At 37.7% G+C, this 27,552-nt stretch overlaps 3 protein-coding genes across 5 annotated transcripts in view; 2 read left to right on the top strand and 1 right to left on the bottom strand.

Moving 5' to 3' along the window:
• The first annotated feature begins 6 nt into the window (after positions 1 to 6).
• Positions 7 to 4,949, top strand: LOC110380687 (zinc finger protein 235). 2 transcript variants are annotated; one of them, XM_064042912.1, is made up of 7 exons: positions 7 to 264; positions 992 to 1,138; positions 1,649 to 1,772; positions 2,651 to 2,764; positions 3,345 to 3,404; positions 3,638 to 3,688; positions 3,776 to 4,949. In XM_064042912.1, exons 2-7 carry the CDS (start codon positions 1,010 to 1,012, stop codon positions 4,927 to 4,929), a joined length of 1,632 nt encoding a protein of 543 aa, XP_063898982.1. In that variant the 5' UTR covers positions 7 to 264; positions 992 to 1,009; the 3' UTR covers positions 4,930 to 4,949. The 2 variants fall into 2 exon arrangements, with proteins under 2 accessions (XP_063898982.1, XP_063898983.1); XM_064042913.1 differs by having other exon boundaries at positions 7 to 260.
• Positions 4,950 to 7,278: 2,329 nt separating this feature from the next.
• LOC135119151 (zinc finger protein 93-like) lies at positions 7,279 to 22,439 on the top strand. Of its 2 annotated transcripts, none has more exons than XM_064042914.1 (6): positions 7,279 to 7,579; positions 8,558 to 8,708; positions 9,101 to 9,160; positions 9,814 to 9,897; positions 10,508 to 10,666; positions 18,972 to 22,439. In XM_064042914.1, exons 1-6 carry the CDS (start codon positions 7,433 to 7,435, stop codon positions 19,547 to 19,549), a joined length of 1,179 nt encoding a protein of 392 aa, XP_063898984.1. In that variant the 5' UTR covers positions 7,279 to 7,432; the 3' UTR covers positions 19,550 to 22,439. The 2 variants fall into 2 exon arrangements, with proteins under 2 accessions (XP_063898984.1, XP_063898985.1); XM_064042915.1 differs by lacking the exon at positions 18,972 to 22,439 and adding an exon at positions 14,266 to 17,564.
• A 2,572-nt stretch (positions 22,440 to 25,011) lies between these two features.
• Positions 25,012 to 27,552, bottom strand: part of LOC110380693 (zinc finger protein 260) — a 41,907-nt gene continuing 39,366 nt past the window's right edge. Inside the window, exon 5 of the mRNA XM_064043139.1 lies at positions 25,012 to 25,936. Within this exon, the coding sequence (XP_063899209.1) occupies positions 25,029 to 25,936 (908 nt within the window). The 3' untranslated portion in view covers positions 25,012 to 25,028. The remainder of the gene's footprint in view (positions 25,937 to 27,552) is intronic.

Here is a 27,552-nt window from a genome sequence, read left to right on the forward strand (position 1 = left end):
TTGACATGCTGACAATAGGTATGTCAAATAATCAAGGTGTTTGTTTGTATTTTTGTGTACACCTATTCTTTGAGAGGAAAAGCGAAAAAACTGTAGAAAAGACAAGATAACCTGTCTGATACTGATATCGGTAACAGGGTACAAACTACGGATGGCTAGGAAATAGAATATCAATTTCATATTTGCTACTTTAATGAAATATAAAATTAATAAGTTTATGTCCGTTTGTGGATAAGCTGAAAGCAATGCAAAATTTAACTGTATGTAAGTTATCTATTATTTCATTTTGTACAAAACTTTACCTACTACGATTTTATTGGATAAGTAAAAAAAAATATTGAAGAAATCCTCTTCTTTAAATTTTTCTAGTGCCTGGCTACCTGTATAATTTTTCATATTAACCATGGAGTTTCTTGCCCGTTCTTCTCCATAGGAAGCTAGGTCAGTGGGTCGTCTTAGGGGCGGAGCTACTTTTGGAATGGGCAACTAGAATCAAACTTGGTTATAATTTTGACGTTCATAAGTGCTTGTAAAGGCCTAAAATGTATGAATATAAAAATTAATATCACTTTTTATTCTTATTTCATAATTTAATAACAGTGTAACTATTTAAATTAAGTGTTTATGCTGTGTTCAGACCATTTAGTTAGTTTATGTGAAGTTTGCAGAAGATCGGTCAAGCAGTTCTTCATTTCTTTACATAGCGAAGCACGTAGGGAGCCACTAGCTTATTTATATCATTTAACACTAGAAAGGTCAAGGCAGTCAAATTGACAGCAAGGCAATATCATTGATAAATATTACACAAACTATTACTTTGTTTCTTTTCATACTTTATGACTTTTCCTAATTTGCTATTGTTAAGCTAAATCTAGCTAAAAAAAATATGTATGCAACCACATTGACTATGCCGTCTTAGTAGGTATAGCATGAAGCCCAACCCTTCTAGTGTTAAGTAAAAATTAACACAAAAACATCTTTGGATCTTTAGGATAATTGAGTCCCCACAATGGAAGCGTACCGCCTGTGCTGCTGCTGCCAAGAGCTGGTGTGCCTGAAGAGTCTGTGGTCGGAGTACAGGTGGATGGGCAGCACTGAGGTCTACGGGGACATGTTACAGGACTGTTTTAATTTAACTGTAAGTAATGTGTGTCTTTAAACCTGGACTATTAAGTCTGAAATCACCAACCCGAAAAACCCAAAAAACATCTTTTTGTACTAGATAGCATAATGTAAATTTAATCTCCAATTAAATTAGGTAATCCGTCAGAGAACCAAGGTCATCGACATAGCCCACCGAATCAGCAAGCTGAAGTGGCAGTGGGCTGGCCATATTAGCCGAAGAACCGATAACCGTTGGGGTAAACGAGTTCTAGAGTGGAGACCGCGCCTCGGCAAACGTAGTGTAGGACGTCCTCAGGCACGGTGGAGTGATGACTTGCGCAAGACGGCTGGCAGGAGCTGGATGCGAGCAGCCGAAAATCAATCTCAGTGGCGTGCACTTGGAGAGGCCTATGTCCAGCAATGGACTGCTATAGGCTGATAATGATGATGATGATAAAACTATTCAATTTATAAACAAAAAGATTTTGTTCTTCAAAATTTTTTTCTATCCATATAACATGAGTGTCCTATTGACATATTTCAGTGGCCACGTATGGACGATGCCAGTGAGCAGATATGTGAAGTTTGCATCACACAGCTTAGAAACGCTCTGCAATTCAAACAAAAAGTCTTGCACAGTCAAAACAGGTTGAAAGCTCAACTTTTAGGTAAGATATCTAGAAAATACATATATATAATATATTTTTAATTAGCCTATGCTATCCCACTGCTGGCCAAAGGCCTCCCCCAAAGCCTTCCACTTTTCTCTATCCATCGCTGCTGCCAGTCCGATAGGAAGCTGTACAAGTCTTCTCTCCAGCTTTTCCTTGGTCTCCCTCTCTGTCGCCTTCCATCCTCAAATAAAAAATATTTATGTATGTACTTATTATTATAATTCCTTTGAAAAAAGGCGTAGTGGCCTAGTGGGTAAAGAACCAACCTCGAGTATGAGGGTGTGGGTTCGATTCCAGGTCAGGTAAGTACCAATGCAACTTTTCTAAGTTTGTAAGTACTTTCTAAGTATATCTTAGACACCAATGGCTGATAAAAAGGTGAAGGAAAACATTTTGAGGAAACCTGGACTATATAGTCTGAAATCACCAACCCGCATTGAGCAAGCGTGGTGATTAATGCTCAATCCTTCTCCGTGTGGGAGGAGGCCGCAGCCCAGCAGTGGGACAATGAAAAGGCTGTAACAGTATTATTATAATTGTTATAAACATGTTTATTTGTCAGTCACTTGATTTCTTCTGAATGGCTGGATGGACCTATTTGGTTGTTTAAGTATTTTACAATTCGTTTCTGATTTAAAAGTTTGAGAATTATTAATTCTAATGTTAACTGAAACCGTTTAAAATTGAAATTTCCCACTACCAGTTGAAATATTCATCCTAACTAATATTATAAATGTAAAAGTAACTCTGTCTGTCTATCTTTCTTCACACTTAAACTACTGAACCGATTTGTGTGAAATTTGGTACAGACATAGTTTAAGAAGAAGAGAAGCTAGTCTTATATACCTTATAATTTAATTATTATATTTCAGATGTAATACCGCCTCTGAAGGAGGAAAATACAGATATTGAAATATCAAACGGACAAGCGGATGATGTGGCTGAAGACATTGATTTTAATGCTAATAGTGACATCTGTAATCCTGGTAAGTTTTATACACACGCCTACAATCCAAACTAATATTATAAATGACTCTAAGTAACTGAAAGTAACTCTGTCTGTCTTTTCTTCACGCCTGAACTACTGAACCGATTTGTGTGAAATTTGGTACAGACATAGTTTGGAGCTTGAGAAAGGACATAGGATAGCTTTTAATTACAAAAAATTCTTTCTTTCTCTTTCTCTTTCTCCGAGCCTTTTTCCCAAACTATGTTGGGGTCGGCTTCCAGTCTAACCGGATGTACATTTACGTTTAATTACAAAAAATTATAAAAGCAAAAAAAATCCGGTCAGATAGCGCCATTTAATGGCCAAACAAAAAATCTGCCGTAAGTCACTATTCCACGCGAACGGAGTCGCGGGCAAAAGCTAGTTTGTATAATAATTATGTCACCGGAAAATAACGAGATCCGCTAGTTTATAAATTTACTGTGCAAATTATGTGGTCGTAAAATAATACAATTTATCTCTTGTTTAAAATCCTACGAAAGTTTGTAATTTTCCCAGGAAATTCATAAACTTACGGATCTTATTATATTCCATACTTCAACGTATATTTGTTTCAGATACAATATTATCTGTTAAGGAAGAAGTGACGGATATATTGAAAGATGGCACTGGAAAAGGTTGGTAGTTTCTTACATTGTTTGTACACACGCCAGCAGGCTAACTTACTTGAATCTGTCAAATGTTACCAATCGAACATTAACCTGCCACTATTGTGATAAGATTGAACATCTATTGAACACATTTGACAGATTGAGGTAGGCTGATGTGATGTCTTTAGAGTACAAACAAACAAAATATGTTAGTAAGGATAATATTTAATATACCTACATAAAAATAATTCTGTTTTCAGATCCACCAGATAAGACCAAAGTTAGAAGAAAAATAACCCAATCAAAGACAAGTAAGTTTTTATGACCGACCGATTTTCTAATTTAACCATAGACAAGAAAAGTTAGAACGTATCATATCAAATCTTTTTCTTTTACAGCCGATTGCCGGAAAGCCGTTAAGAAAAGACGAAAAGAAATAAACAAAAAGACTTTAAATTACATCAATCCTAGACAGAATTTAGGGCTGATTCTAGAACATTCCACCATATTGCCTTTTAAGTCTAATAAGGGCTACTTCAATTGTTTTTATTGTAACAAACAGTACGCAAGCTTCGAACAACTAAAATTACATGAATTACACGACAACTTGAGCTTCAAATTAATATTAAAAAGTATAAGAAGACCTCGAGATAGGATAAGGGCAGACGTCAGTGATATTAACTGTAGATTATGTAAGAAAAATATGAAAAATCTCGACGTTTTGATCGAACATTTGACAGTTGAGCATAATGTCAAATTCAATTTTGACAGCGATGCGATAAAGCCTAGAGATTGCATTGTAGCTTATGATCTGAGTGAAGGCAAATATAGATGTTACGAATGCAAGGCAGAGTTCTTTTTCTTTAAAACTTTAACTAATCATATGAACGAACATAGTACCGATCATGTCTGTGATGTATGCGGCCGATGTTTCTTACTAGCCGACCGTTTAAGAGCCCACTCACAATCCCACAAAGCGAGCAAAACAGTAAAATGCGACTTATGTGGCAAAATATGTGGCTCCAACATGTTACTTAAAAGTCACATTCGATATAAACACAAAAAACTTTCATATATGTGCTCGATATGTGATAAGTCGTTTCAGACGAGCCAAAAACGGATGCAACATTTCGAAGAAGTACACAACCGAACTCCTTTGAATTTAACCTGTAAAGTATGTTCCAAAAAGTTTGAATTACATAAGAGTTTGTATGCGCACATGAGGGCGGATCATTTGAATTTGAATAAAGAACGCAAATATGGCTGCGATATCTGTGGTACAATGTTCAAGTCTAGAAATTCTTTATCTTTGCATATGGTTGTTCATTCCGGAGAAAAAAACTACGAATGTGAAATTTGTCATAAAAAGTATGGTCGAAGGAAAACTTTGACGGAACATTTGAGAATACATATGAATGACCGCCGGTTTGCCTGCAGGGCTTGTTCGCAGGCGTTCGTTCAGAAGTGTAGCTTGAAAAACCATATTCGGGTTCATCATAGCGATATGGATTACGAACAACTTATTGTTGATAAAAAGTTGGATGTGAAATAAATGAAGTTTTATTTACTGTTTGTTGGTTTTTTATTGTTTAATTCGTTTGATAATTCGTCTGCAATAGTAGGTAGGTACCTATTTGCTGGCTTGTCTACCTGCTGCCAACGGTTTCACCCGAATCCAGTGGGAAACACAGAATCAGAAATCAGGGACCCGATTCTCCTAATTTTACTTAAGCAACATACGATTGATGTTCAACTCGATTCGACTGAGATCCAATCCCGACTCGATTACGATTGAAGCGTATGAGGCATTCCGCTATTTTTTCTTTGAAATAAACGTTTTTATCCTTTTCTGTCATTCAATAATGAATCATTTTGTCTGCAAATGATTGTACAGCAAACTACCGTATAGACCAAAATCACCAAAATAGCAGACCAATCGCACACCAATCAAATGTCAATCGAATACTATTGGTCTTTTATTAGTAGCAGAATGCCCGTTATGGTTAAAACTGCTATTGCGATCATATTGCGATTGATTTCTATTCGATTTTGTCATTATTAACGTAGGAGAATCGGGCCCCAGTATAACACTGAAATATTTTTTTTAATCGGACTGATAGTTCCTGAGATTTAGCAAACAAACTCTTCAGCCTTTTAAATACCAAAAAATATTGAACACGTATTTTGTAAATTAACAAAACCTTAGCAAATAACTGAGATATACCTACTCAAGTGGCTTGGAGTGTAAACCCATTTCATTCATTTGATGAGATCACCACCCGCGCCCTCTATGGGCTATTGATACCCTGGATACTTACTTTCAGAGGCAGCACTAGTTTAGATTCATCCAAACTAGTGCCGCCTTTACCGATCCTTAAGGAAATATCAACCTTAGGTACTTAAAGTTAAGGCTGTATTTGTATTCACATACGTAGGTACTTATGTCATTCCTGAAAGCGGCTTAATATATCTGTTTTCTCTGTCTTATGTAAGAATCTATCCTTGTCATTTCGTGCGTGACGTCAGTGACGTGTCATTTGTTTTTGTATTGAAATATCGAATATTGGCTGCAAAACTCTATTTGTTTCTTTCCTACTTATGAATCTATAGTTATCTATCTCTTTCATTTCTTGCATGACGTCTTTGGCATGTCATTTGTTTTTAGATTAAAAAGGCAGATATATGCAAAATATATTTGTTTCTTTCTTTCTTGTGAATCTGTAGGCACTATTTATCTCTTTCATTTTGTGCGTGACGTCATTTTCATGTAATTTGTTTTTAGATTAAAAAGGCAGATATATGCAAACTATATTTGTTTCTTTCTTTCTTGTGAATCTGTAGGCACTATTTATCTCTTTCATTTTGTGCATGACGTCATTGGCATGTCATTTGTTTTTATATTAAAAAGGCAGACATATGCAAAATATATCTGTCTCTTTCTTTCTTGTAAATCTGTTGGTACTATCTATCTCTTTCATTTCTTGCATGACGTCAATGGCATGTCTTTTGTTTTGATATTTTTGACTGGTTGATTCTGTTTCCTATTATATTATTAGGTAGGTACAATTATGTTCTTTCAAATTATAATCCCACCGAAAACATACCTACATAAAAATAATTCCAAGTTCTGTTCAACTTACTTCGTAGTTTAAATTAATATTAAAATTTAAAGACCGTAAGTACCTATCGATAGTTCTCTTTATATAACAACTAGCTTTTGCCCGCGACTTTGTTCGCGTGGAATAGTGACTTTCGCAGATTTTAGGTTTGACCAATGACCAATAGATGGCGCTATACGTCCGGAATAAAATTTATTTTTCTATATTTTTTTTGTAATAAAAACTATCCTATGTCCTTTCTCAAGTTCCAAACTATGTCTGTACCAAATTTCAAACAAATCAGTTCAGTAGTTTAGGCGTGAAGAAAGGACAGACAGACAGACAGACAGACAGACAGACAGACAGAGTTACTTTCGTATTTATAATATTAGTTAGGATATTAGTTAGGACTAGCTTCCATTCGCGGGTTCGCCCGCGTGTTGTGTTGATAAAAAGTAGCCTTTGGCTAGGGTATCAACTATCTACATACCAAATTTCGACGAATTCGCTTCAATCATCATCATCATCTCGGCCATAGGACGTCCACTGCTGAACATAGGCCCCTTTGATCTCCACAGATGGAAGAGACCTGTTGGAAGCGACCTGCATAACAAACGTACATCCATACATTCTCATAAACTTATTTATAATATTAGTAGGAAGTAGGATTAGTAGGATATCTAAGCACTGCTTTTTTTAGCCTTCACAAAAAGGATAAAATTTTCAATTCTTTTGAATTTTTAAGATTAACTAAACGCTGCTTGAATGTCAAAGTCATTTCCCAGCAATCAGTCAAAGTCAAATTCAAACGCAATATGGCGACAGTGCGCTAAAACGGCAATGTTTTTACCCAAACAAACATTAAATAATAGCAAGAATTAAATTAAAATCTCGCTAAAAGTAACTAAATATTGCAACTAAGATTTAAGTGTAGTTAAATGTAGTCAAACAGCTAAAATGTCGTCAGAATCTTGGAAAATAGAGAAGGATTTATGCCGTTGTTGTCACGGTGAAGGCAGTTTCCAAAACTTGGCTGAGCCTCGTAAACATGAGGATATAGACGAATTTTACTCAGATATGTTGAAGGAATGCTTTGATATCGATGTGAGTACTTATAACTTGTAAAACATAGTAAATATTCTATTCTAAATAGTACAATTGACGAAGTTATTGAAGATATTAAACTTAATTGGAGTAGGCACTTAAATAAAGGTAAACAATCGTGATTGGGCTTTTTATTAAAAAATAAAATGCATACAGCTTAGTAAATAAAAATGATAACATAATCAACTAAATCATAACTTTAATTAAGCAGTAGTTTTTATTATTTATTTATTATGCATGTATTGTCAAAATTCTAACAAGATTTAAAATAGCTGGTTAAAAATAATCATATCGATATTTCGTCAAAGCAAGAAGTAATCAAATTCCTAAGACAACTCACTGACCAAATTAATGTACATATATACCTATATTCAATTTATTTCTATTTAACACTAGCTTTTGCCCGCGGCTTCGCTCCCGTCAACTGACTTCTCTACTTTACCCTATTTTTTTCTGACAATAACAAACACAACAAAAAAAGAATTAGCCAAATTGGTCCAGGCGTTGTTGAATTATGCGCTTACCAACACATTTTGCGATTCATTTTTATATTATAGACTAGAAAGACCAAGGCAGTCAAATTGGCTAGACAGTCATAACAATGAAATTAAATATTACACAAAGTATGTGTTTGTTTCTTTTCATATTTTATGACGTTTCCTAATTTGCTATTGTTAAGCTTCATCTATACAAAAAATAAAATATGTTTGCCATCACTTTGACGATGCGCTGTCTTAGTAGGTATAGCATGAAGCCCGGCCCTTCTAGTTTTAATGAACAAAAGGTATTACTAATATAATAAACTGCTGAACTGATTAGAAAAATTCTTTCACTATTGGGAAGCTACACTACCCCAAAGTAACATAGCCTATATTTTATCCCGGTACGTGCAGTACCAAAATCTGCAAACAACAAATATAAATATAAACAAGAGTCCATTAATATTGAATTTCTTACAATTCATATAATTAATTCCAGATGGTGCCTGTAACAGGTGTATTATGTGCAGCGACATACACAATATGTGACTCCTGCATCGTGCGACTACGGGACGCCAGCGAATTCAAGCAACAAGTCCTGAACTGCGAGGACAGATTCAGAAATATGTACGAAAGGAATGTTATTAGAGGTAAATTGGTTATTCAAACCTTCCTCTTTCTCACAATTTCATTTGGTAAAATATATTTTTTTTTCAAACAATTTTAATAGAATAAAATAAGAGTCAATCATTACAAACAACGGAAATTCTCCCTCGAAAACTGGTCAAAACATTCAATACTCCTAACTTTATCTCTGCTTTACACATGATGTTGTAAATTATGAAAACAAAAAATGACTCCTGTGGCTAAACCACTGAATGGATTGTGTATTTTTTTTTTTACAATTCACAATAGAATATCATTATACCATGACACACTCTATATGTTGATGTGATTTACTGACCATTAAAACATCCATACAAACATACAACATAGTAAGATTTCTAGCTAGTGTATGTTAACATGTTTTTTATATTTTCAGTTTCAGATTTATCTATAGAAGTTGATGTCAAACAAGAAGTTATTGATACAGAAGAAGACGGTGAGTGTTGTCGTATAAGAAATAGAAAAACTATGTAGTGTTCATTCCACAAGACAATAAGTCTAGTAGAGACTCGAATTTAGGATGTTGTACTATATTCATTATGATGTCCTCCTAGCCGATTATTGGCTACGGCGGCTGTTCTCATGTAAGGAGATAAGCCAACTGCGCAGGACATATTATAACAGGTGCACTCACTATTCCTTCACTCTCATAGCGCGAAGGGACGGCAATCCGACACCACCGGAGAGAGATCAGGCATCATCCTTATGCACATGCAACAAAGCCGTTTTCCCCTGGTTACACCCGCGTCCCGTGAGAACTACTGTCCGTACCGGGATAAAATATAGCCTATGTTAGTCGGGAAGAGTGTAGCTTTCCAACAGTGAAAGAATTTTTCAAATCGGTTCAGTACTTTCGGAGCCTTTAAGGTACAAACAAAAAATGTTTCTTTGTTATATTTGTATGTATAAGACATATATTTTTTATATTATAAAATACTGGTACTCAGCTGCATCCGGTTGTATAGGTTAGACTGGAGTCCGACCCCAACATAGTTGGGGAAAAAGGCTCAAGAGATGACGGTAGATAGGACATAAATATTAACTTAATAGATTAATAGGATTACTTCTAACTATAAAACACTTTTACAGAAGATTTCCCGGCAGATGTACCACAAGAAGACGATGACAATGATCATCATTTTGAAGAATCAATAGAATTAAGTAAGAAACCAGGTTAGTATTTTTAACTAGTTGCTTTACGCGGTTTCGTCCGCGTCCTCAGGGAACTACTTCACTCATAAGTATGCGCCTATTTGCAAGCTATATTACTGTCAAATTTAATCAAAATCCGTTGGAACGAACACATGAACTTTTGCTATTATAATATAGACTGGTAGTTTTGAAAGTCTGCATGAAATCGGTCGATATCTGAGGGCGACTGCACGTGCTGCTGCCGCTTCGATCCAAAACGGTTTCATGTAAATACATAACACACTAACTGTCATTAAACATCCTTGACAGTCGTTACGGGTAGTCAGAAGCTAGTAAGTCTGACACCAGTCTAACCAAGGGGTATCGTGTTACCCGGGTAACTGGGTTGGGGAGGTCAGATAGGCAGTCGCTTCTTGTAAAGCACTGGTACTCAGCTGAATCCGGTTAGACTGGAAGCCGAACCCAACATAGTTGGGAAAAGGCCCGGAGGATGATGACATAATACACAAACCAGTTATGCAGCTGCGGCCGACTTCATGCAGTCGGCATGTGCGGTCGACAGCTAGCATTCAAAACCTTTAGTCCAGAAATCAGATTTAGAAGCCCCTACAATAATTTCCTTCCATTTTAGAAATTGAAATTGACAAGCCTGCAGTACAAGTTGCAATTGAAAAACAGAAGAAGCCAGCGAAACCTAAGAAGACCGTTAAGAAGACTAAAAGAAGATCGGCTAAGAAGAATGGGGAACAGGAAACTGGGGCAGAAGACCAGGGTGCCGTCAAGAAGAGAGGTAAGTCTTTAATTATATACTAGCGACCCGCTCCGGCTTCGCACGGGATAACAGTATTTCCCCACTATTTAATGAATGTTATTATACATATAAACCTTCCTCTTTAATCACTCTATCTATTAAAAAAACGCATGAAAATCGGTTGCGTAGTTTTGAAGATTTAAGCGTACAAAGGGACATAAGGACAGAAAAAGCGACTTTGTTTTATACTATGTAGTGATAGGCACTAGATTTCGCTCGCGTGTCGAGATCTATTCCGCGCGCCTGGATAAAACCCTCAATTTTTTTTTTAGTTTGAACACTTCTTTTTTAATATGTTATACATACGTTCAAAGCAAACAAGAAAACTGCTACCCTGTTTTAAACTCTCAGCCCACCATGTTCCTTCTTAAGCCCATTATGTACCAGGGCCGCTGTAACTCTTTCACACAAAGCCCCGGCAGGCTTTGGCCCCGCTGGGCCTCTGGGGTTTGTCATTTAACCTAATAGGAGGGTATTTTTCCATTTCTCGTGTAAAGGAATACTGTTTTTTTTTGTTTCGGACCACTTTCGGAATTAAACAAGGACTTCAAAAATGTTTTGAAGTATAGATAACATCACGTCTTTTTTTTTAAAGACGTCAAAAATCATCAAATGACCCCTCCCGCTGTGGGTTAGCAGCGGCGAGGGAGTGTCAGACTCTTACTGACTAAAAACCGTCGTGTTCCGTCGTAGGCCTTTTGTGTACCAGGGCCGCGGTCTTTCGAACAATCCCGCAGCCCCGGCAGGATAAGATCACACCTCATGTCGAATGTTATCTAAGGCTGTAGACAGACGGACTGCATTTCAACTGCAATCCAACTGCAAATTGCAGTTCAAGGGTAGTTGACACGACTGCAATATAACTGCAATATGACTGCCTCGTTGGTCTAGTGGTCGCAAGCGCGGCTGTTGTGCTCGAGGTCTCGGGTTCGATTCCCAGGTCGGGCCGAAATCGCTTTGTGGGTTTTCTTAAGCTTTCACAAAGCAGCCCGTAGTCTGGAAGTTGGTGATTGATTCACCCGTGCATCGGAGAGCACGTAAATGTCGGTCCTGCGCTTGATCTCTTTCCGGTCGTGTCGGATTGCCGTTCTATTGGGTTATGAGAGTGAAGGAATAGGGAGTGCACCTGTGTCTGCGCAAATGCTCGTGCACTATAATATGTCCTGCGCAGCTGGCTGATCTCCTTAAATGAGAACAGCCGCCGTGGCCGAAATCGGCCGTGGACGCCATTATTAGAATTGCAAATCAAACGTGCAGTCCAACTGCAGTTGACATGCAGTCCGTCTATCTAGAGCCTTAGGAGAAACATCTTCTCATCTTCATTTCCCGCTACTATTTGAAGTTTTCCCTTGAATACTTTTGTTACCGGGCACAGTGAAGTGGTTAAAGCTTTCGGTTGGACTGGAAGCTGGCAGCAACATTTTTTGGAAGGAAGCCCGACCAACTGCTGAGATGAGAGATGAGAGAGAACGAACGACGTGCACCAAGAAAGGATTGTAATTTTGACTTTATTATAGTTATCGGCACGAATCTTGAGCTCTGACCTTCACCTGCGCAGAAGTAATGTATTGGGTCCCTTTTGTGGTATGAAGTGAGGCGCGCGGGCGGGCTAAAGCGGTGATTGGCCCGCAGTGCATCGCGTCATAGCCGTCACTCGGGATTGGTTCTTTGCTAATAAATCACTTCTGCGCAGATGTAGGTCAGAGCTCAAGATTCGTGCCGGTGACTATATCTTACTTTTAAGTTTATTTATTTACTGTAGTCCGCGCGGAATTAGTTGGCCGCGCGTTAGGTATGTGAGCGGAGGGGCGGAGAGGCGAGGGCACTTGCTCTCATTACTCAGTTAGGCGCTGTACTTCGTGACGGCAACACGCGTTGACAGTTCCGGCCAGTTGAAAACGCACATAAGATTGCAATAGCGAGATGAGTCCGCCGATAAAAAGACAAATATTTAGAGTCCATACGTTAAAAAAAAAAACGGAACGAACGGCCCGCAGTGCATCGCGTCATAGCCGTCACTTGGGATTGGTTCTTTGCTAATAAATAACTTCTGCGCAGATGTAGGTCAGAGCTCAAGATTCGTGCCGATAACTATACACGAATGAATTTTGTTCAGTGCGAAAACTTTGTCAACTTATAGTTAAATAAGTTTTATAGATACGTATATTTTGATTTTGTTGTGATTTAGTACAAAAAAGAATAGTTATTGATAGCGAAAGATGTTTATTTTGTAAACCGATTGTACGGTCATAGTCGTTATAGGAGGCGCGGCGGCAACGCGAAACCGGTTTTCTGACGCGAGCGCTGCTCGGCGCGTAAGAATAGTTTTTAGGGCGGATAAAAAAATGAAAAAAAAAGCAAATACTGATGATGCAGATATGTTCTATTAATGATTCTGGACCACCAGTTTTTTTTTGCACGGCTTAAAATTCATTCCTGTAATATTGCAAGGATGCAAATCAACAGCTTGTATATTAACCAGCCCGACTTGGATAACTTATAATTACTTAAAGCTGAAAAATAAGTATACAGCTGGCCTGAGTAACCAAAAAAACTTTTTAGAAAGAAAGACCGACTTTAAAAGCACTAAAAAACTGTTCGGTGCATCGGTGGTGAAATAAACATAGCTAAATTAAAATCTTTTTTTTGGAATCTAACCCAAAATCTAACAAACGAAACATTATTGTTGTGTACTGGTCATCAGGCTAGTGTTTTCTTATTGTGTTGGGGTCAGCTTCTAGTTCAACCGAGTACCAGTGTTTTACATCGAGTGACTGTCTATCTGACCTCCTCAACCCAGTTACCCGGGTAACCCAATCCCTAGTTAAGCAAAACCAGCAAAACAGTGAAATCCTACTATTAGGTACTACTTTTTGACTACTACCAAAATCAAAGCTGGAATGTTTAACTTTCTGAAACACATCCATAAAATATGGTCTCCCAGTAAGACGTGTGTACTCGTGGATCGTCTTATTAACCTATAAACCTCAAATGTATGTCGTTGTACTCTCAATTGCGCTTGACGGCCTCTGACATGCTACTGTTATTACTATAATCTATGTACTTAGCCACCGAACATTCTCGAAGCTCTTTGACAGAATAATTTTATTCATCTTCATCATCCTCCGAGCCTTTTCCCAATCATGTTGGGGTCGGCTTCCAGTCTAACCGGATTCAGCTGAGTACCAGTGCTTTACAAGAAGCGACTGCCTATCTGACCTCCTCAACCCAGTTACCCGGGCAACCCGATACCCCTGGTTAGACTGGTGTCAGACTTACTGGCTTCTGACTACCCGTATCGACTGCCAAGGATGTTCAATGACAGCCGGGACCTACAGTTTAACGTGCCATCCGAAACACAGCCAATGATGTCTAAGATATACTTAGAAAGTACATACAAACTTAGAAAAGTTGCATTGGTACTTGCCTGACCTGGGATCGAACCCGCGCCCTCGTACTTGAGAGGTTGGTCCTTTACCCACTAGGCCACCACGACTTAATTTTATTCATCTTCGAATGAACGAAAACCGAATCAACTTCGAAGAATTAATCAACTGAACTCTTATTTCTGTCTCCAGGAAGGCGGCCCGTATCTATTGTGACAGATGAAGAAATCAAACAAGTCGGGGACGCCTGGTACTGTAGTCGATGCGACAAAACGTATAACACTAGATATGCACTTACAAGGCATATAAAATATTATCATTACAATGAAGGAAGATATAAATTCTGCCCCATATGTTCCGAGAAGTTTTCAACAACAACTCAGTTAGTAAAACATAAACTGGAAGAGCATAATGTGGACGCGAGATTGAAGTGCAATGCGTGCGAAGCTGTGTTCAACATGAAAAGACAATTGACGGCGCACTATCTAATGTTCCACAAGTTAGGAGCGATTATCAAGTGTCCGCAATGCGACTATGAGACGCATGGCAAATATCAAATGCAAAAGCATTTGGTTAAACATACAGTCGTAAAAAATTTTCACTGTCGGTTTTGTAAAAAATCTTTTTTGAGGAAAAATAACTTGCGCCAACACGAGCGCATTCATACGGGGGATAAGAGGAAGGTATGCGCAGAGTGTGGACAGGCGTTCGTACAGAAAGCTAGCTTGAACTATCACATGATGAAATATCATCCAGAAGTTAATTTTTAGGGTTTCGTACCCAAAGGGTAAAACGGGACCCTATTGTTTTCGCTCCTCTGTCCGTCCGTCCGTCCGTCTGTCACTAGGCTCATGAACCGTGATAGTTAGAGAGTTGAAATTTTCACAGATGATGTATTTCTGTTGCCGCTATAACAACAAATACTGAAAACCAGAATAACATACATATTTTGGGGGACTCCCATACAACAACCGTAATTTTTTGCTCATTTTAAATACTGGTACGGAACCCTTCGTGCGCGAGTCTGACTCGCACTTGGCCGGTTTTTAACATGCTTATTAGCAGTTCGATTTAGTGCGACCAGTGGCTTTATTTCCAATATTCCATATTGTAAAAGTACAATAAATTCGTACTCGCGGAAGGCCCGCTAAACAAATGAAGTTCGGCCGCGCATAGCTCTTCGCATCTTCGATGTTTTTGTATATGTATATGTTTTGATTGAATAATTAGAATTCGAACCGTCTTACCACAAAAACTTTTAAACGTCAGTTTAAGCCTTGTCTAAAAAAATTTCAAATTATGACGTTGACATATGGTTCATTTTGCAGCCACAATGTTTTTAGACAAGTGTAAAACAGGCGTTTAAGTTTTTGTAGTAAGGCCATAATTATATGTTTCTTTTCAAGATTAAATATACGATATTCCAATGTACCGAAGTCGCCTGTTATTTAATTCCAGAAAAATATCATCATTTTCTGACTTCGCGACAAAAGCATTATTTTGTTATTGTTATTTACATATAATTATAAAAATTACAATTTAGAATAAGACAAAGTAATGATTTGGGAACATTGTAGCATAACAATAGATTTTGTAAAGCAAGTGGTTAGCAAAAGGCAGTCATTAGTATAGTTATCGGCACGAATCTTGAGCTCTGACCTTCACCTGCGTAGAAGTTATTTGTTTGGTCCCTTTTGTGGTATTCGTGAGGCGCGGGGGCGGGCTAAAGCGGTGATTGGCCCGCAGTGCATCGCGTCATAGCCGTCACTCGGGATTGGTTCTTTGCTAATAAATCACTTCTGCGCAGATGTAGGTCAGAGCTCAAGATTCGTGCCGATAACTGTACAGTCAGTATTTATGAGTTTGTTTGTGTTACACACTCGTGTGTATTGTTGTTGCCTGTTTCTAGGCTTGAAGGCGTAGGATTCTTAAATGCCACTTTTTGGAATCTAACCTCCCCACTCAGAGACATATACAGCCTTACTTATAAACGTGAATCCTTACTTAATATTATAAATCGGAAAGTGAGTTTGTTTGTTTGTTCCGCTTTCACGCCGTAACTACTGAACCGATTGCTTTGAAATTTTGCAGACGTAAAGTTAGAAGTCCGGATTAAATAATAGGGTACTTTTTATCCCGAAAAAAATAGATATTCCCGAGGGAAAACAAAAATATTGTTTGCTTGATGGATGGATTGTAGATGGCGCTGTGTGTCGTTTAAAACAAGGTAATATATTGCAAACGAATATAAACATGTAAATTTAGAAGCTAAATGATACGATAATGAATCCCCGAAAATGAGGAATGCCCACCATTCAGTTTTGGTTTAACAACTAATCGTATCCAGCGTTACATCGCGCTTCTTAGATTTTTCCGTGGGAATGAGAAGTTTTCTTATAGTTGTGATTTATACCGCAATATAACCGAATTCCACGCGGGCGAAGCCGCGGGCGGAAAGCTAGTTAAATATAAGTAATACTTAAGGGCTGTTTTAGGAAATTCTTACTTATGAACGTTGCTTAAGCATGTCTGAACTAACATTTAATCACTACTTAAGACGTTAAGTAGTGATTAGTTAAAATGTTGCTTAGAAGGTGATTAGTGATTTTATAAGTAAGGGGGTTAATGATTACTTAAGTCACTCCTTAGTGACGGAATGTCATACAAATCCTTCACCAAGGAATGGCTTAAGTAACCATTAAATGTTTCTGAGTGGGGAGGTTACTCTACTCAAAGTCTAGCACAATATATAAGTAATCTGAAGTATATACATTGTAAAACTTTGTGTATTGAATTTTGTAAATAACGATCATAATGTTTTACCCTTTTGTTATAAATATGTATGTAAACTATGATGATTGTCTTTCAATGACAGTTCCTTGGAGTTAGCGATGTTTCACCTTCGTTTTTTTAAATGATGTTATGTGAAAAGATAGGGGTATAGTTATCGGCACGAATCTTGAGCTCTGACCTACATCTGCGCAAAATGATTTATTAGCAAAGAACCAATCCCGAGTGACGGCTATGACGCGATGCACTGCGGGCCAATCACCGCTTTAGCCCGCCTCTGCGCTTCACTTCATACCACAAAAGGGACCCAATAAATTACTTCTGTGCAGGTGAAGGCCAGAGCTCAAGATTCGTGCCGATAACTATACCGAATGTTTTGTGCAGTTGACAGCCGCTAGTTTTCACTTATAATACCACAAGAGCTTCAAAATTATCGGGTATTTCCCGATAGGTTCGTTGCAAACAAATGAAGGAGTCAACTTTTTCAGGTTAAAAAATCACGAGCGCGAAGCGCGAGTGAATTTTCCTGAAAAACTTGACGACTTTATTTGTTTGCAGGGAACCTTGAGGGAAATGCCAGATAATTTTGAAGCTCGTGTGGTATTCGGGGGATTATTTTTCCGTCCCAAATGTCGGCCACAACCTGTCAGTTTGACGTAGCAACGACCAGAGAAAATATTCAAAAAAAATTATCAGTATAATACCATGTAGGTTGTACCACGTGACGTCGAATGGTGCAATTCTATTGGTCGATATTTGGGTCGGAAAAATAATCAAGGGAAAACCTAATACTCACTGCACCAAAAAACGATCGGGATCTAAGTTATATCTAAAAGATATCATTAAAGTATTATTATTGAATCGTCATTTTAGATACACATGTACACATCTTTTAGATATATCTAAAATGATGAATTTTAAAATCCGTTTCTAACTCATGTGACCTCATTATTTTTTATTTTGAATAAACAATTTTGTGTCTAGAAGATTTGTATTATTTCTTTCCAGTAAGTCGGTTATCTCTCAAGTTCTGAACAATGATATACCACCCAGACAACTTATGCCAAATTGACGTGCCGATGCTTCTGTCCTTTTAAACTTATGTATAGGACTTTTACACAAGTAACTACATACTATACTCTATCCACGGAAGCAAGAGCTAAAAGGTAAACAAAGAATGACACTTTTTCAAGATGGCGGTATAACCCGACCGATGACAAAATCACAGATACTGCGAACATTTTACACAAAAATGTGACGTTTTGTCATCGGTCGCGTAAAGTCGCGTTATACCGCCATCTTGAAAAAGTGTCATTCTTTGTTTACCTTTTAGCTCTTGCTTCCGTGGATAGAGTATAGACAAATAAACTTCTGCTCAAAATAATGATTCAATTTTATAAATAATCGTTGTTGTTGTATTTACATTGATTTTAGCGACATTTTCCGTCGTACCACAAAAAGTTTTAAGCGTCTGTTGAACACTTGTCTAAGAAAATGACAGATACGTTGAAATAAGGTCCGTTTTGCAGTCACACTTTTTTTACACAAGTGTTCAACAGATGTTTAAGTTTTTGTAGTAAGGCTTTAAGTTTTTAAACTGAGTTTTAAATGAAAAGTCTTGTCAAGATTGTTTATCTTTTGTTAAGGAGCCTACTTACATGGAGTGGAGTTTAAATACCCATTTTATTTTATAAATTACTAGCCGTTTTCCCGCGGTTTCACCCGCGTCCCGTGGGAGCTACTGCCCGCACCGGGATAAAATATAGCCTATGTTACTCGCAGATATTAAAGAAAAGTGAAAGAATATTTAAAATCGGTCCAGTAGCTTTTGAGTTTATCCATTACAACCAAACAAACAAAGTTTTTTTCTTAAAATATTAGTACCTATAGATAAAGTTTGTAACCTAACTAGCCCCATCACAAGATAGGGAAAATCTCCTCTAACTGCCATGAACTTTAATAAGTGCTGCCAAAAATTAAAATCAGACACCCTCTCGAAGTTTCACTCTGCCACCCATCCAACCGTGCCTCAGTGAAAACATTCCCGAAGCGAAACACGAAGTCAACGAATACGAGCGAAGAATAAACCAACTGTTTTCTGTCTCCAGGGCGGCTGCCACCAAGATTCAGCCTACACGACGAAGATTTCAAAAAAGATGGCGACTTATACCAATGTGCACGATGCGAGAAAACTTACCACAAGATATTTTCACTTAGATTTCATGTGAAGACGAAGCATTATAAGATACCACGATATGCTTGCTCCATATGCTTTAAGGAGTTCATGACGCCAGCGCCTCTCACTGTCCATAAGTTAGAAGTTCATAACATAGATGATAGGTTCAAGTGTAATGCCTGCAAAGGAATTTTTAACACAAAAGTGCAGCTTAGGAAACATATTAACAATTTTCACATGCTAGGAGAACGGTATAAGTGTGAATTTTGCGATTACGAATCTTTCAGCTTTGAAGGTATGTACAAACATAAGTTTAAGCATAAGACGGTAAAAGACTTTCATTGTAGATTTTGTAGAAAGTCGTTTTTAAGGAAGACTACGTTAGATCTCCATGAGCGGATACATACGGGGGATAGGAGAAAAGTTTGCACTGTCTGTGGTCAGGCGTTCGTTCAGAAAGCTAGTTTGAACTACCATATGGCGAAATATCATCCTGAAGTTAAATTCTAGCATTAGGTTAAGCCTGATGGCTGTGTGGACTTTGTTTAGCAGTCCGGTATACAGGCTCAAGGCTCACGTACGACCATAGGTTCAGTATCCCACTACCGTTTGATAGATACTGTTACTGCCTTTTTATCGTCCCACTGCTGGGCTGCGGCCTCCTCTCACACGGAGAAGGATTGAGCATTAATCACCACGCTTGCTCAATGCGGGTTGCTGATTTCAGACTTTATAGTCCAGGTTTCTTCAAGATGTTTTCCTTCACATTTTTATCAGTCATTGGTGTCCAAGATATATTTAGAAAGTACAGTCAGCGCCAAAAGTCGATGAACAGAATCAACATGACAAAACACCTGTTCACAATAAAATGCCATAAGTTATAGTCGCAACTAGGAAACAAAATAGACTGTACACCAGAAACTTACAAAAGTCGTTAAACACGAGTATTTCAAAAGTATCTGTGCACTAGTATTCCTAAAGTCGCTGTACACCATCAATCCAAATGTTGCTGAACATGATTGTATCAAAAGTCACTAAACAGCAGTAAATACAAAATTAGGTTAACAAAGTATATTTTTAATGTTGCCGTGTGTTAATATACTTTTGACGCTTATGTTGTTCAGCTACTTTTGGGACAGTGCTTGCTTGACCTTAATAATGTAATGTTAACACGTTAGTATCTATTTCAATACTTATTTACAAAGCAATTATATTTTTAACCGACTTCCCAAAAAGGAGGAGGTTCTCAATTCGTCGGGATTTTTTTTTTACGGTTTTTCCTCCCAGGTGGTCCCATAATCACACGGTCAGGATATGATGATGGAAACCCTAAGAAATCGAGGGCAACTTTCGAAAATTGTAGGCATATGTAGGGTAAAAACTTAACACTAAGGCGTATGGTCAAGGTTTGAAGCTGATCTGATGATGGATACCAGAGAAGGTCGAGGGAACTCGACAACTGAATACGTAAACTACCTTGTGTTTGGGCTTATATTATTCGTATTGATGAGAATTTTCCACTTATGCGGATAGTGACAACTATGCTTATCACTGAAAAGCCAAAAATAAAAAAAAAACTTTTTACAAAAAAATAAAACTGACTCCCAAAAACACTGTAAAGCAAAAAAAAACTATTCTTAGGTGCATCGGCCTCGAAGTCGGTGGCGAAATAAACTGGCCGATGCACCTAAGAATAGTTTTTTTTTTGGTTTAGTGTTTTTTATTGTCAGTAATCATATACTAATACTAGCTGTTGCCCGCAACTTCGTCTGCGTGGGCAAGTTTCATACAAACTTTCATCCCCTATTTTACCCCCTTGGGGGTAGAATTGATCAAAATCCTTTCTTAGCGGATGCCTACGTCATAACATCTGCCTGCATGCCAAATTTCAGCCCGATCCGTCCAGTGGTTTCAGCTGTGCGTTGATAGATCACTATGTCAGTCAGTCAGTCACCTTTGAATTTTATATATTTAGATATAATATGAAATAACATAAACATAACTCTTTTAATTAACTTAACGCTTTTAGAAATAACTTCTTAGCTTTCGGATGAAAAAACATTTCATTCTACTGAAAATGGTCGTATGTCGCTCTGGCGCATAAATAATACTCGATATGCAGAACGTAATATAATCGCTAACCGTGTAAGTGGCAGAATATCTGTTGGGTTTTGGGGTTGGATGTGCTCTGGTCAGCCCTGGAGAGGCTGGAGAACTAATCGAGATAGAAGACTCCTGTGACGTTCATGCTCCGTAATATGCACATTATACGGTATTATTGTGAGTGATATTTATCGATTGATGTATCTCAAAAATATAAATAAACACCTATGCAGCTATACAACGTTTCAATTAGTTCAGACTACGACAATCATACGCTAGACTAAAATTATCACAAGTCATGTGAATAGAAATAATAAATTAAAAATTAAAGGAAGGTAGGTTTTGTAAGATTCGCGCAAAGTAAATTACAAGTAGTATAAGTATTGAAATAGATACTAACGTGTTAACATTACATTATTAAGGTCAAGCAAGCACTGTCCCAAAAGTAGCTGAACAACATAAGCGTCAAAAGTATATTAACACACGGCAACATTAAAAATATACTTTGTTAACCTAATTTTGTATTTACTGCTGTTTAGTGACTTTTGATACAATCATGTTCAGCAACATTTGGATTGATGGTGTACAGCGACTTTAGGAATACTAGTGCACAGATACTTTTGAAATACTCGTGTTTAACGACTTTTGTAAGTTTCTGGTGTACAGTCCATTTTGTTTCCTAGTTGCGACTATAACTTATGGCATTTTATTGTGAACAGGTGTTTTGTCATGTTGATTCTGTTCATCGACTTTTGGCGCTGTACCTCATACTCGAAAGGTTGATTCTTTACCCACTAGGCCACCACGACTTTATAGATAACTATGTAGGTACTTAATATGAGTCTAAAAAACGAATACGTCAGTAGTGCTTACATATTCTGCTTATGAGTCAAGTCCATACGGATAGATATCAGTCGTCTACATAACTTGTATTGTTGAACATTACCTATATTATTTTAAGTGTTTCTGGCTTAAACCTATTCGGCATGTAGATATAGAGCATGTATATTAAGATGAAAGGAAGGGAATTATGTAATTTTTGGTGGGAAATCATGAAATGACACCCCTCCCGCTGTGGGTGCAGCGTGAGGGAGTGTCAGACTCTTACTGACTAAACCCACCATGTTCCTTCTTAAGCCCTTTATGTATCAGCGCCGCGGTAACTCTTTACCTACAGTAGAGTAGAAAGCATGTACATACTATGTTAATTATTTAATGGTGCATCATAAATTATACATTATACATATATTGTAGCAATATACATTTATTTTGTTTTAATAAATATTGTTAGACTGTACTGTGCTCTGTGTTTCATTAATTGTCACTCGTCAATACAGTCGCGGCAGTTGCAGTCGGCAGCTAGCATTCAAAACGTACCTTTACTTACCAATTTTATGTATTAAAACGCTAACTGGACGTACTCCTGTAGTATATCCGACTTTGGTAGCGGGTCTTTATTTTTGGTGCTGAAATCATCATTGTCATTAGGTATCTGCACTGTTGTATACCTATCATTCCATTAAAATCGAATGCAAAAAAGAACTTAAAATATTTATTGAATTGTAAGACCCGTGGATATAGAGGAAGACCTAAGAAAAGATGGATGGATTGCCTGAAAGATGATATAAATAGGAAGGGAGTGAGTGTCAGTATGACGAGTGACAGGGGAAAATGGAAGAAAATGCCATATTGCTCCGACCCCAATTAAAATTGGGAACAGGGCAGGAGGAAGAAGAAGAATTCTAAGACCCCGTTTCAGCCTTTCCTAATATTCTATCTGTCGATTTGTTCATGGCTCCTATCGGCTCATATCGGAGCGCACTTTGGCATCCACGCCAGTGGCGCTCAAGCAAACGTCATTCGCGCCGCAAAACGTAGGTACCTTCATCGGCTACGGCGTCTGTTCTCATATAACGAGACTAGCTTTTGCCCGCAACTTCGTTCGCGTGGAATAGTGACTTCCGGCAGATTTTTGGTTTGACCAATAGATGGCGCTATTATGTCCGGAATAAATTTCATTTTTTATTTTTTTTTGGTAATAAAAGCCATCCTATGTCCTTTCTCAAGTTCTAAACTATGTCTGTACCAAATTTCACACAAATCGGTTCAGTAGTTTAGGCGTGAAGAAAAGACAGACAGACAGACAGAAAGACAGACAGACAGACAGACAGAGTTACTTTCACATTTATAATATTAGTTAGGATTAGGATTAACCAACTGCGCAGGACATGTAATAGTGCACAAGCGCTTGCTCAGACAAGTGCACACACTATTCCATCGCTCTCATAGTCCGATGGGACGAGTTGATGACCAGTGTAACTTCCAAATAACACGGCCTAAACCTTGTGAACTCATAAAGTGACCATCCAGTCCAGGGGACTGAGAAACCTGCAGATCAACGTCTGGGCACAGCTGGGTAGCGGCGGGTAAGTGAGACAAACTTTTCAAACTTAATAAATTATATCCCTACTGAGTGGGTAGTGTAGAGACAAGATTTAAGAATAACTGCCGTTTGAAACTGTTGTATTTGCCTACGTTACACTCACTCTGGAAACTTACCCAACTGTTACTTACCATAAGAAGTTAGTAGGTACTCGAAAGCTGCCGCTGACGACACCAGAAAGCCTCAGTGATCTCTCTTCATATGAGCAAGTTCTAATATATTACCTCTTCAAAATCATCTCTAGCATCTACTCTTAGCGTGGGTTGCTCCATTTAACTACATATAAATATAGATAACCAAACCATTTCATGTGACCAATGCGCGGTAAGTAGGTATACGACTGGTTATGGTTTGGTTATCGTTATAGTTAAATGGTGTGGTATTATGCGAGTGTAAATCAATCTTTAGACAAGGTTTTCAATTATCATCTGTCTAGCCCTTTCCCAACTATGTTTGGGTCTGCTTCAAGTCTAACCGGATGCAGCTGAGTATCAGTGTTTTACATGGTGTAACTGGCTGTTTGACCTCCTCAACCCGGTTACCCGGGCAACCCAATACACTTGTTTAGACTGGTGTCAGACCATTGACATATATTCTAGCGATAGACAAGAACATCCATACAAATAATTTACCCGCTTATGTCGTCTGTTGACATCTCGTTGACGTATTGTGACATGTAGTCATCCTCATTGATGTTAATTGCTGAAGTGTCGCTCGTATTTTGCCTACATTTTTCATTACTCAAAAAGTTTATATCTAAGTGAATTCAAAATCATGTAATATATCAAAAAGTTTATTTATATCTAATTGAATGCAAAATCATGTAATATATTAAAACCAGGAACTTATTTTTAGAGTTTTTAATATTAATTACGATGTTTTTTTTCTTAAGAGGGCTATCACAAATTTTCGCGAATTTAATTATTTTTTTTTGAAAGTAAGAACATACCATGACAAAGTGAAGTCTGCTTTCATTGATATTTTACCTACTGCCAGTTTTATGGCACATCTGTTTCTGCACGATTTTCTTAATCCATAATTTAAGATGGCGGGCGGGAACAAATTAATGCATATTTGTAAAATTGAATTATAAATGAAAAGTATGATATACAAGCGTTGTAATAGCATGAACAGCGTGTAATTTTACTAACTTGACTCTCGAATAGTTTATATGTGTAAGTTTATACCTTGATATGTATTTTCTATTTTATAATTGTCGTTTCATAGACATCCATCTGACGCAGGCGTCAAAATCGCTCTGATTTGCCATTTTGGGCACTGCATAGTCTGCACTGCAGTTCAGTGTGGTAAGCTTTTTGTTCGGAACGTTCTATCTAGTACGTAGTACATATATATCGATGTGTCAGACTTACTGGCTTCTGACTACCCGTAACGACTGCCAGGGATGTTCAATTAAAAAATCACATAAATAAAAATAAAACTTTATTTACGATTTTGTTTCTCCATCAAATGGAACGCTTTAGTATGAGCTGTCAATGACCTTTGGTTGTCAAACGTCTTGTCACAAGCTTGACATTTGAGAATTCTCGGTTTCGCGCCATGCACCGTCGTTTCATGACTGAGTTTCTTCGTGTAGTCTGCAAACTTTTCGCCACAATAAGCACATTTGTTGCGCTTCTGCATTTTTATATGCACAGCCTTCTCATGATCTCTTTTCTTAACATGGTTATCGAATTCTTTGAAGCAAAAAGAGCAGTTGAATACTCCCGTCTTGTGTCTATATTCGTGGTTTTGCAAGATCTTTTTGTTAACGAAACCACTGTCACAAATGCTACACACATGATTCCTGTAGTGTGAATTCATGTGTTCGAGCAATACTTTGAAATTACCGTAAGAGTTGCCACAAAACAAACATTTGGGCATATCATTATCCGTGAATTTGAATGGCAGAATATAGCTCTTACCTTTATGGAAAGGCTTATCGTGTTCCGTTTTCAAATGTTCAATGACATCATCAAGACTGTCTATGCTTTTTTGACAGATGTCACATTTTAAATCTGTGATATCAAGTTTAACGATGTAATTATGCATTGATTTATCTTCCATGAATGTAGACTTATGTTCGGCGTGCTGGGATATGGTATGGAGTTTCAGTTCTGCGGGAGTTACACATTCTTGGTGACAAAAGCCGCATCCGAAGCCAATGCCACCATATTTTCCAATTGGCGTCGCATTCGTATGATACAAAATAGTTCGGATATTCTCTTTGTGTTTTACGCATTCCGTTCTCTTTTTCAACTTAATCTGTCTCTTCGGTTTGATTTCTATGATTTTCTTCTTTTTGTCGCTGGGTTTAATCTTCACGATCTTTATTTTAGGTCCGGGTTCTCCTATAACATTAAAACAGTTGTGTTAGTACATCATGGAACTTGTTAGGTATAGTTACTCAACTACATAAGTATAAGAAATTATGAATCTGAAAATAACTTTACGCTGCTCAGTAGCTCTATTCGTTCGTCGATACTCGATACCAACTACATATTTTTTTCTTATGGCAAATTTACGTACAGCGCCTCTAGCGGCCACTAACGGTACTACAACTTATTTAACAACTGCCAACCGAAACAACTGAAATGAAATAAAATCGTAATGCTGCTACAGGAAAAATGCAGATATGTAGTATACTGATATATATATTTTTTTAACGACATCAAAAATCATCAAATGACCCCTCCCGCTGTGGGTTAGCAGAGGTGAGGGAGTGTCAGACTCTTACTGACTAAAAACCGTCGTGTTCCGTCGTAGGCCTTTTATGTACCAGGGCCGCGGTAACTCTTCCGAACAATCCCGCAGCCCCAGCAGACCTTGGCCCTGGTGGGCCCCGCTGATGTAGTATATTTTAGAAGGTAAATCAAACCAACGTTGTTTATGTTGACGACATATTTATTTCTAATAAAATATTGAATATACATAGTTTTATGTATGTAAGTATTTACACTGGTTTTTACAGGTGCTAACGAGCGACATAGAAAAGTGTCTGTCATTGTTTGTAAGGATATTTATCAAACGTTCGATAAATTAAGTCTGACGCCAGTCTAACCAAGGGGTATTGGGTTGCCTGGGTAACTGGGTTGAGGAGGTCAGATAGGCAGTCGCTCCTTGTGGCACACTGGTACTCAGCTGCATCCGGTTAGACTGGAAGCCGACCCCAACATAGTTGGGAAAAGGCTCGGGAGATGATGATGATGTTGCTCGTCTACGCAAGACACCGCCCTACAAAACGAGCGCTGTCAAGCAGATAGCAAGAGCAAAAATCCACTAGTGTTTAAGCACTCCTAGACTCAAATGCCTCGCTCAGAATAATCTACTTCAAACTACAAGATAAACATCTATTAAAATTAAGTTGAATAAGACCTATTTTTCGGCACAGAGCAAGTACTTAGCTGCTTGTAACTAGGTACAGGTAAAAGTGTAATTAATTTTATTTATATTTTTCACAAAAAAAATATCACAATTTCATACACCTGTACACAAATTCCATAATTGCAAAAATTTCATCTTTTAATCTAAAGAAAACGATTACAAATATCACTGAATTGAGATCAAAGAGTATGAGAAAGTGTGTCCAGCTTTTATAGATTTTCGGCTGTGACGACATTCTACTTCTTTATTTTATAACCAAAATACTTATAACTGTAAAAACTACAAAATCTAACAATGATTTTCAATTACACGAGGCGGTATGATACCTACTTATTATACATATTTTCGTTGCATTCCATGCAAAAGTACTAAAATATCTATGCTAATATAATAAAGCGGAAACATTTTTTTGTACCCTAAAGGCTCCGAAACTACTGAACCGATTTGAAAAATTCTTTCACTATTGGAAAGCTGTACTCTTCCCGAATAACTTAGGCTATACTTTATTCCCACGAGACGCGGGAAAATGGCTATGTACTATACTTCTGGTATCTATTCAGCAGAAGCACAATGTAACCTCTTA

This window comes from Helicoverpa armigera, chromosome 30, assembly GCF_030705265.1.
Source record: "Helicoverpa armigera isolate CAAS_96S chromosome 30, ASM3070526v1, whole genome shotgun sequence".
Classification (NCBI taxonomy): domain Eukaryota; kingdom Metazoa; phylum Arthropoda; class Insecta; order Lepidoptera; family Noctuidae; genus Helicoverpa; species Helicoverpa armigera.

What these genes read in the sequence shown, in the direction of transcription:
- LOC110380687 (XM_064042912.1), top strand. Translation starts at nt 1,010, where the DNA reads ATGGAAGCGTACCGCCTGTGCTGCTGCTGCCAAGAGCTGGTGTGCCTG. An exon ending in TAGTGACATCTGTAATCCTG is followed by an intron (nt 2,765 to 3,344) that starts GTAAGTTTTATA and finishes TATTTGTTTCAG; the next exon opens with ATACAATATTATCTGTTAAG. An exon ending in AATAACCCAATCAAAGACAA is followed by an intron (nt 3,689 to 3,775) that starts GTAAGTTTTTAT and finishes TTTCTTTTACAG; the next exon opens with CCGATTGCCGGAAAGCCGTT.
- LOC135119151 (XM_064042914.1), top strand. Translation starts at nt 7,433, where the DNA reads ATGTCGTCAGAATCTTGGAAAATAGAGAAGGATTTATGCCGTTGTTGT. An exon ending in AGAATTAAGTAAGAAACCAG is followed by an intron (nt 9,898 to 10,507) that starts GTTAGTATTTTT and finishes CTTCCATTTTAG; the next exon opens with AAATTGAAATTGACAAGCCT. An exon ending in GGGTGCCGTCAAGAAGAGAG is followed by an intron (nt 10,667 to 18,971) that starts GTAAGTCTTTAA and finishes TTCTGTCTCCAG; the next exon opens with GGCGGCTGCCACCAAGATTC.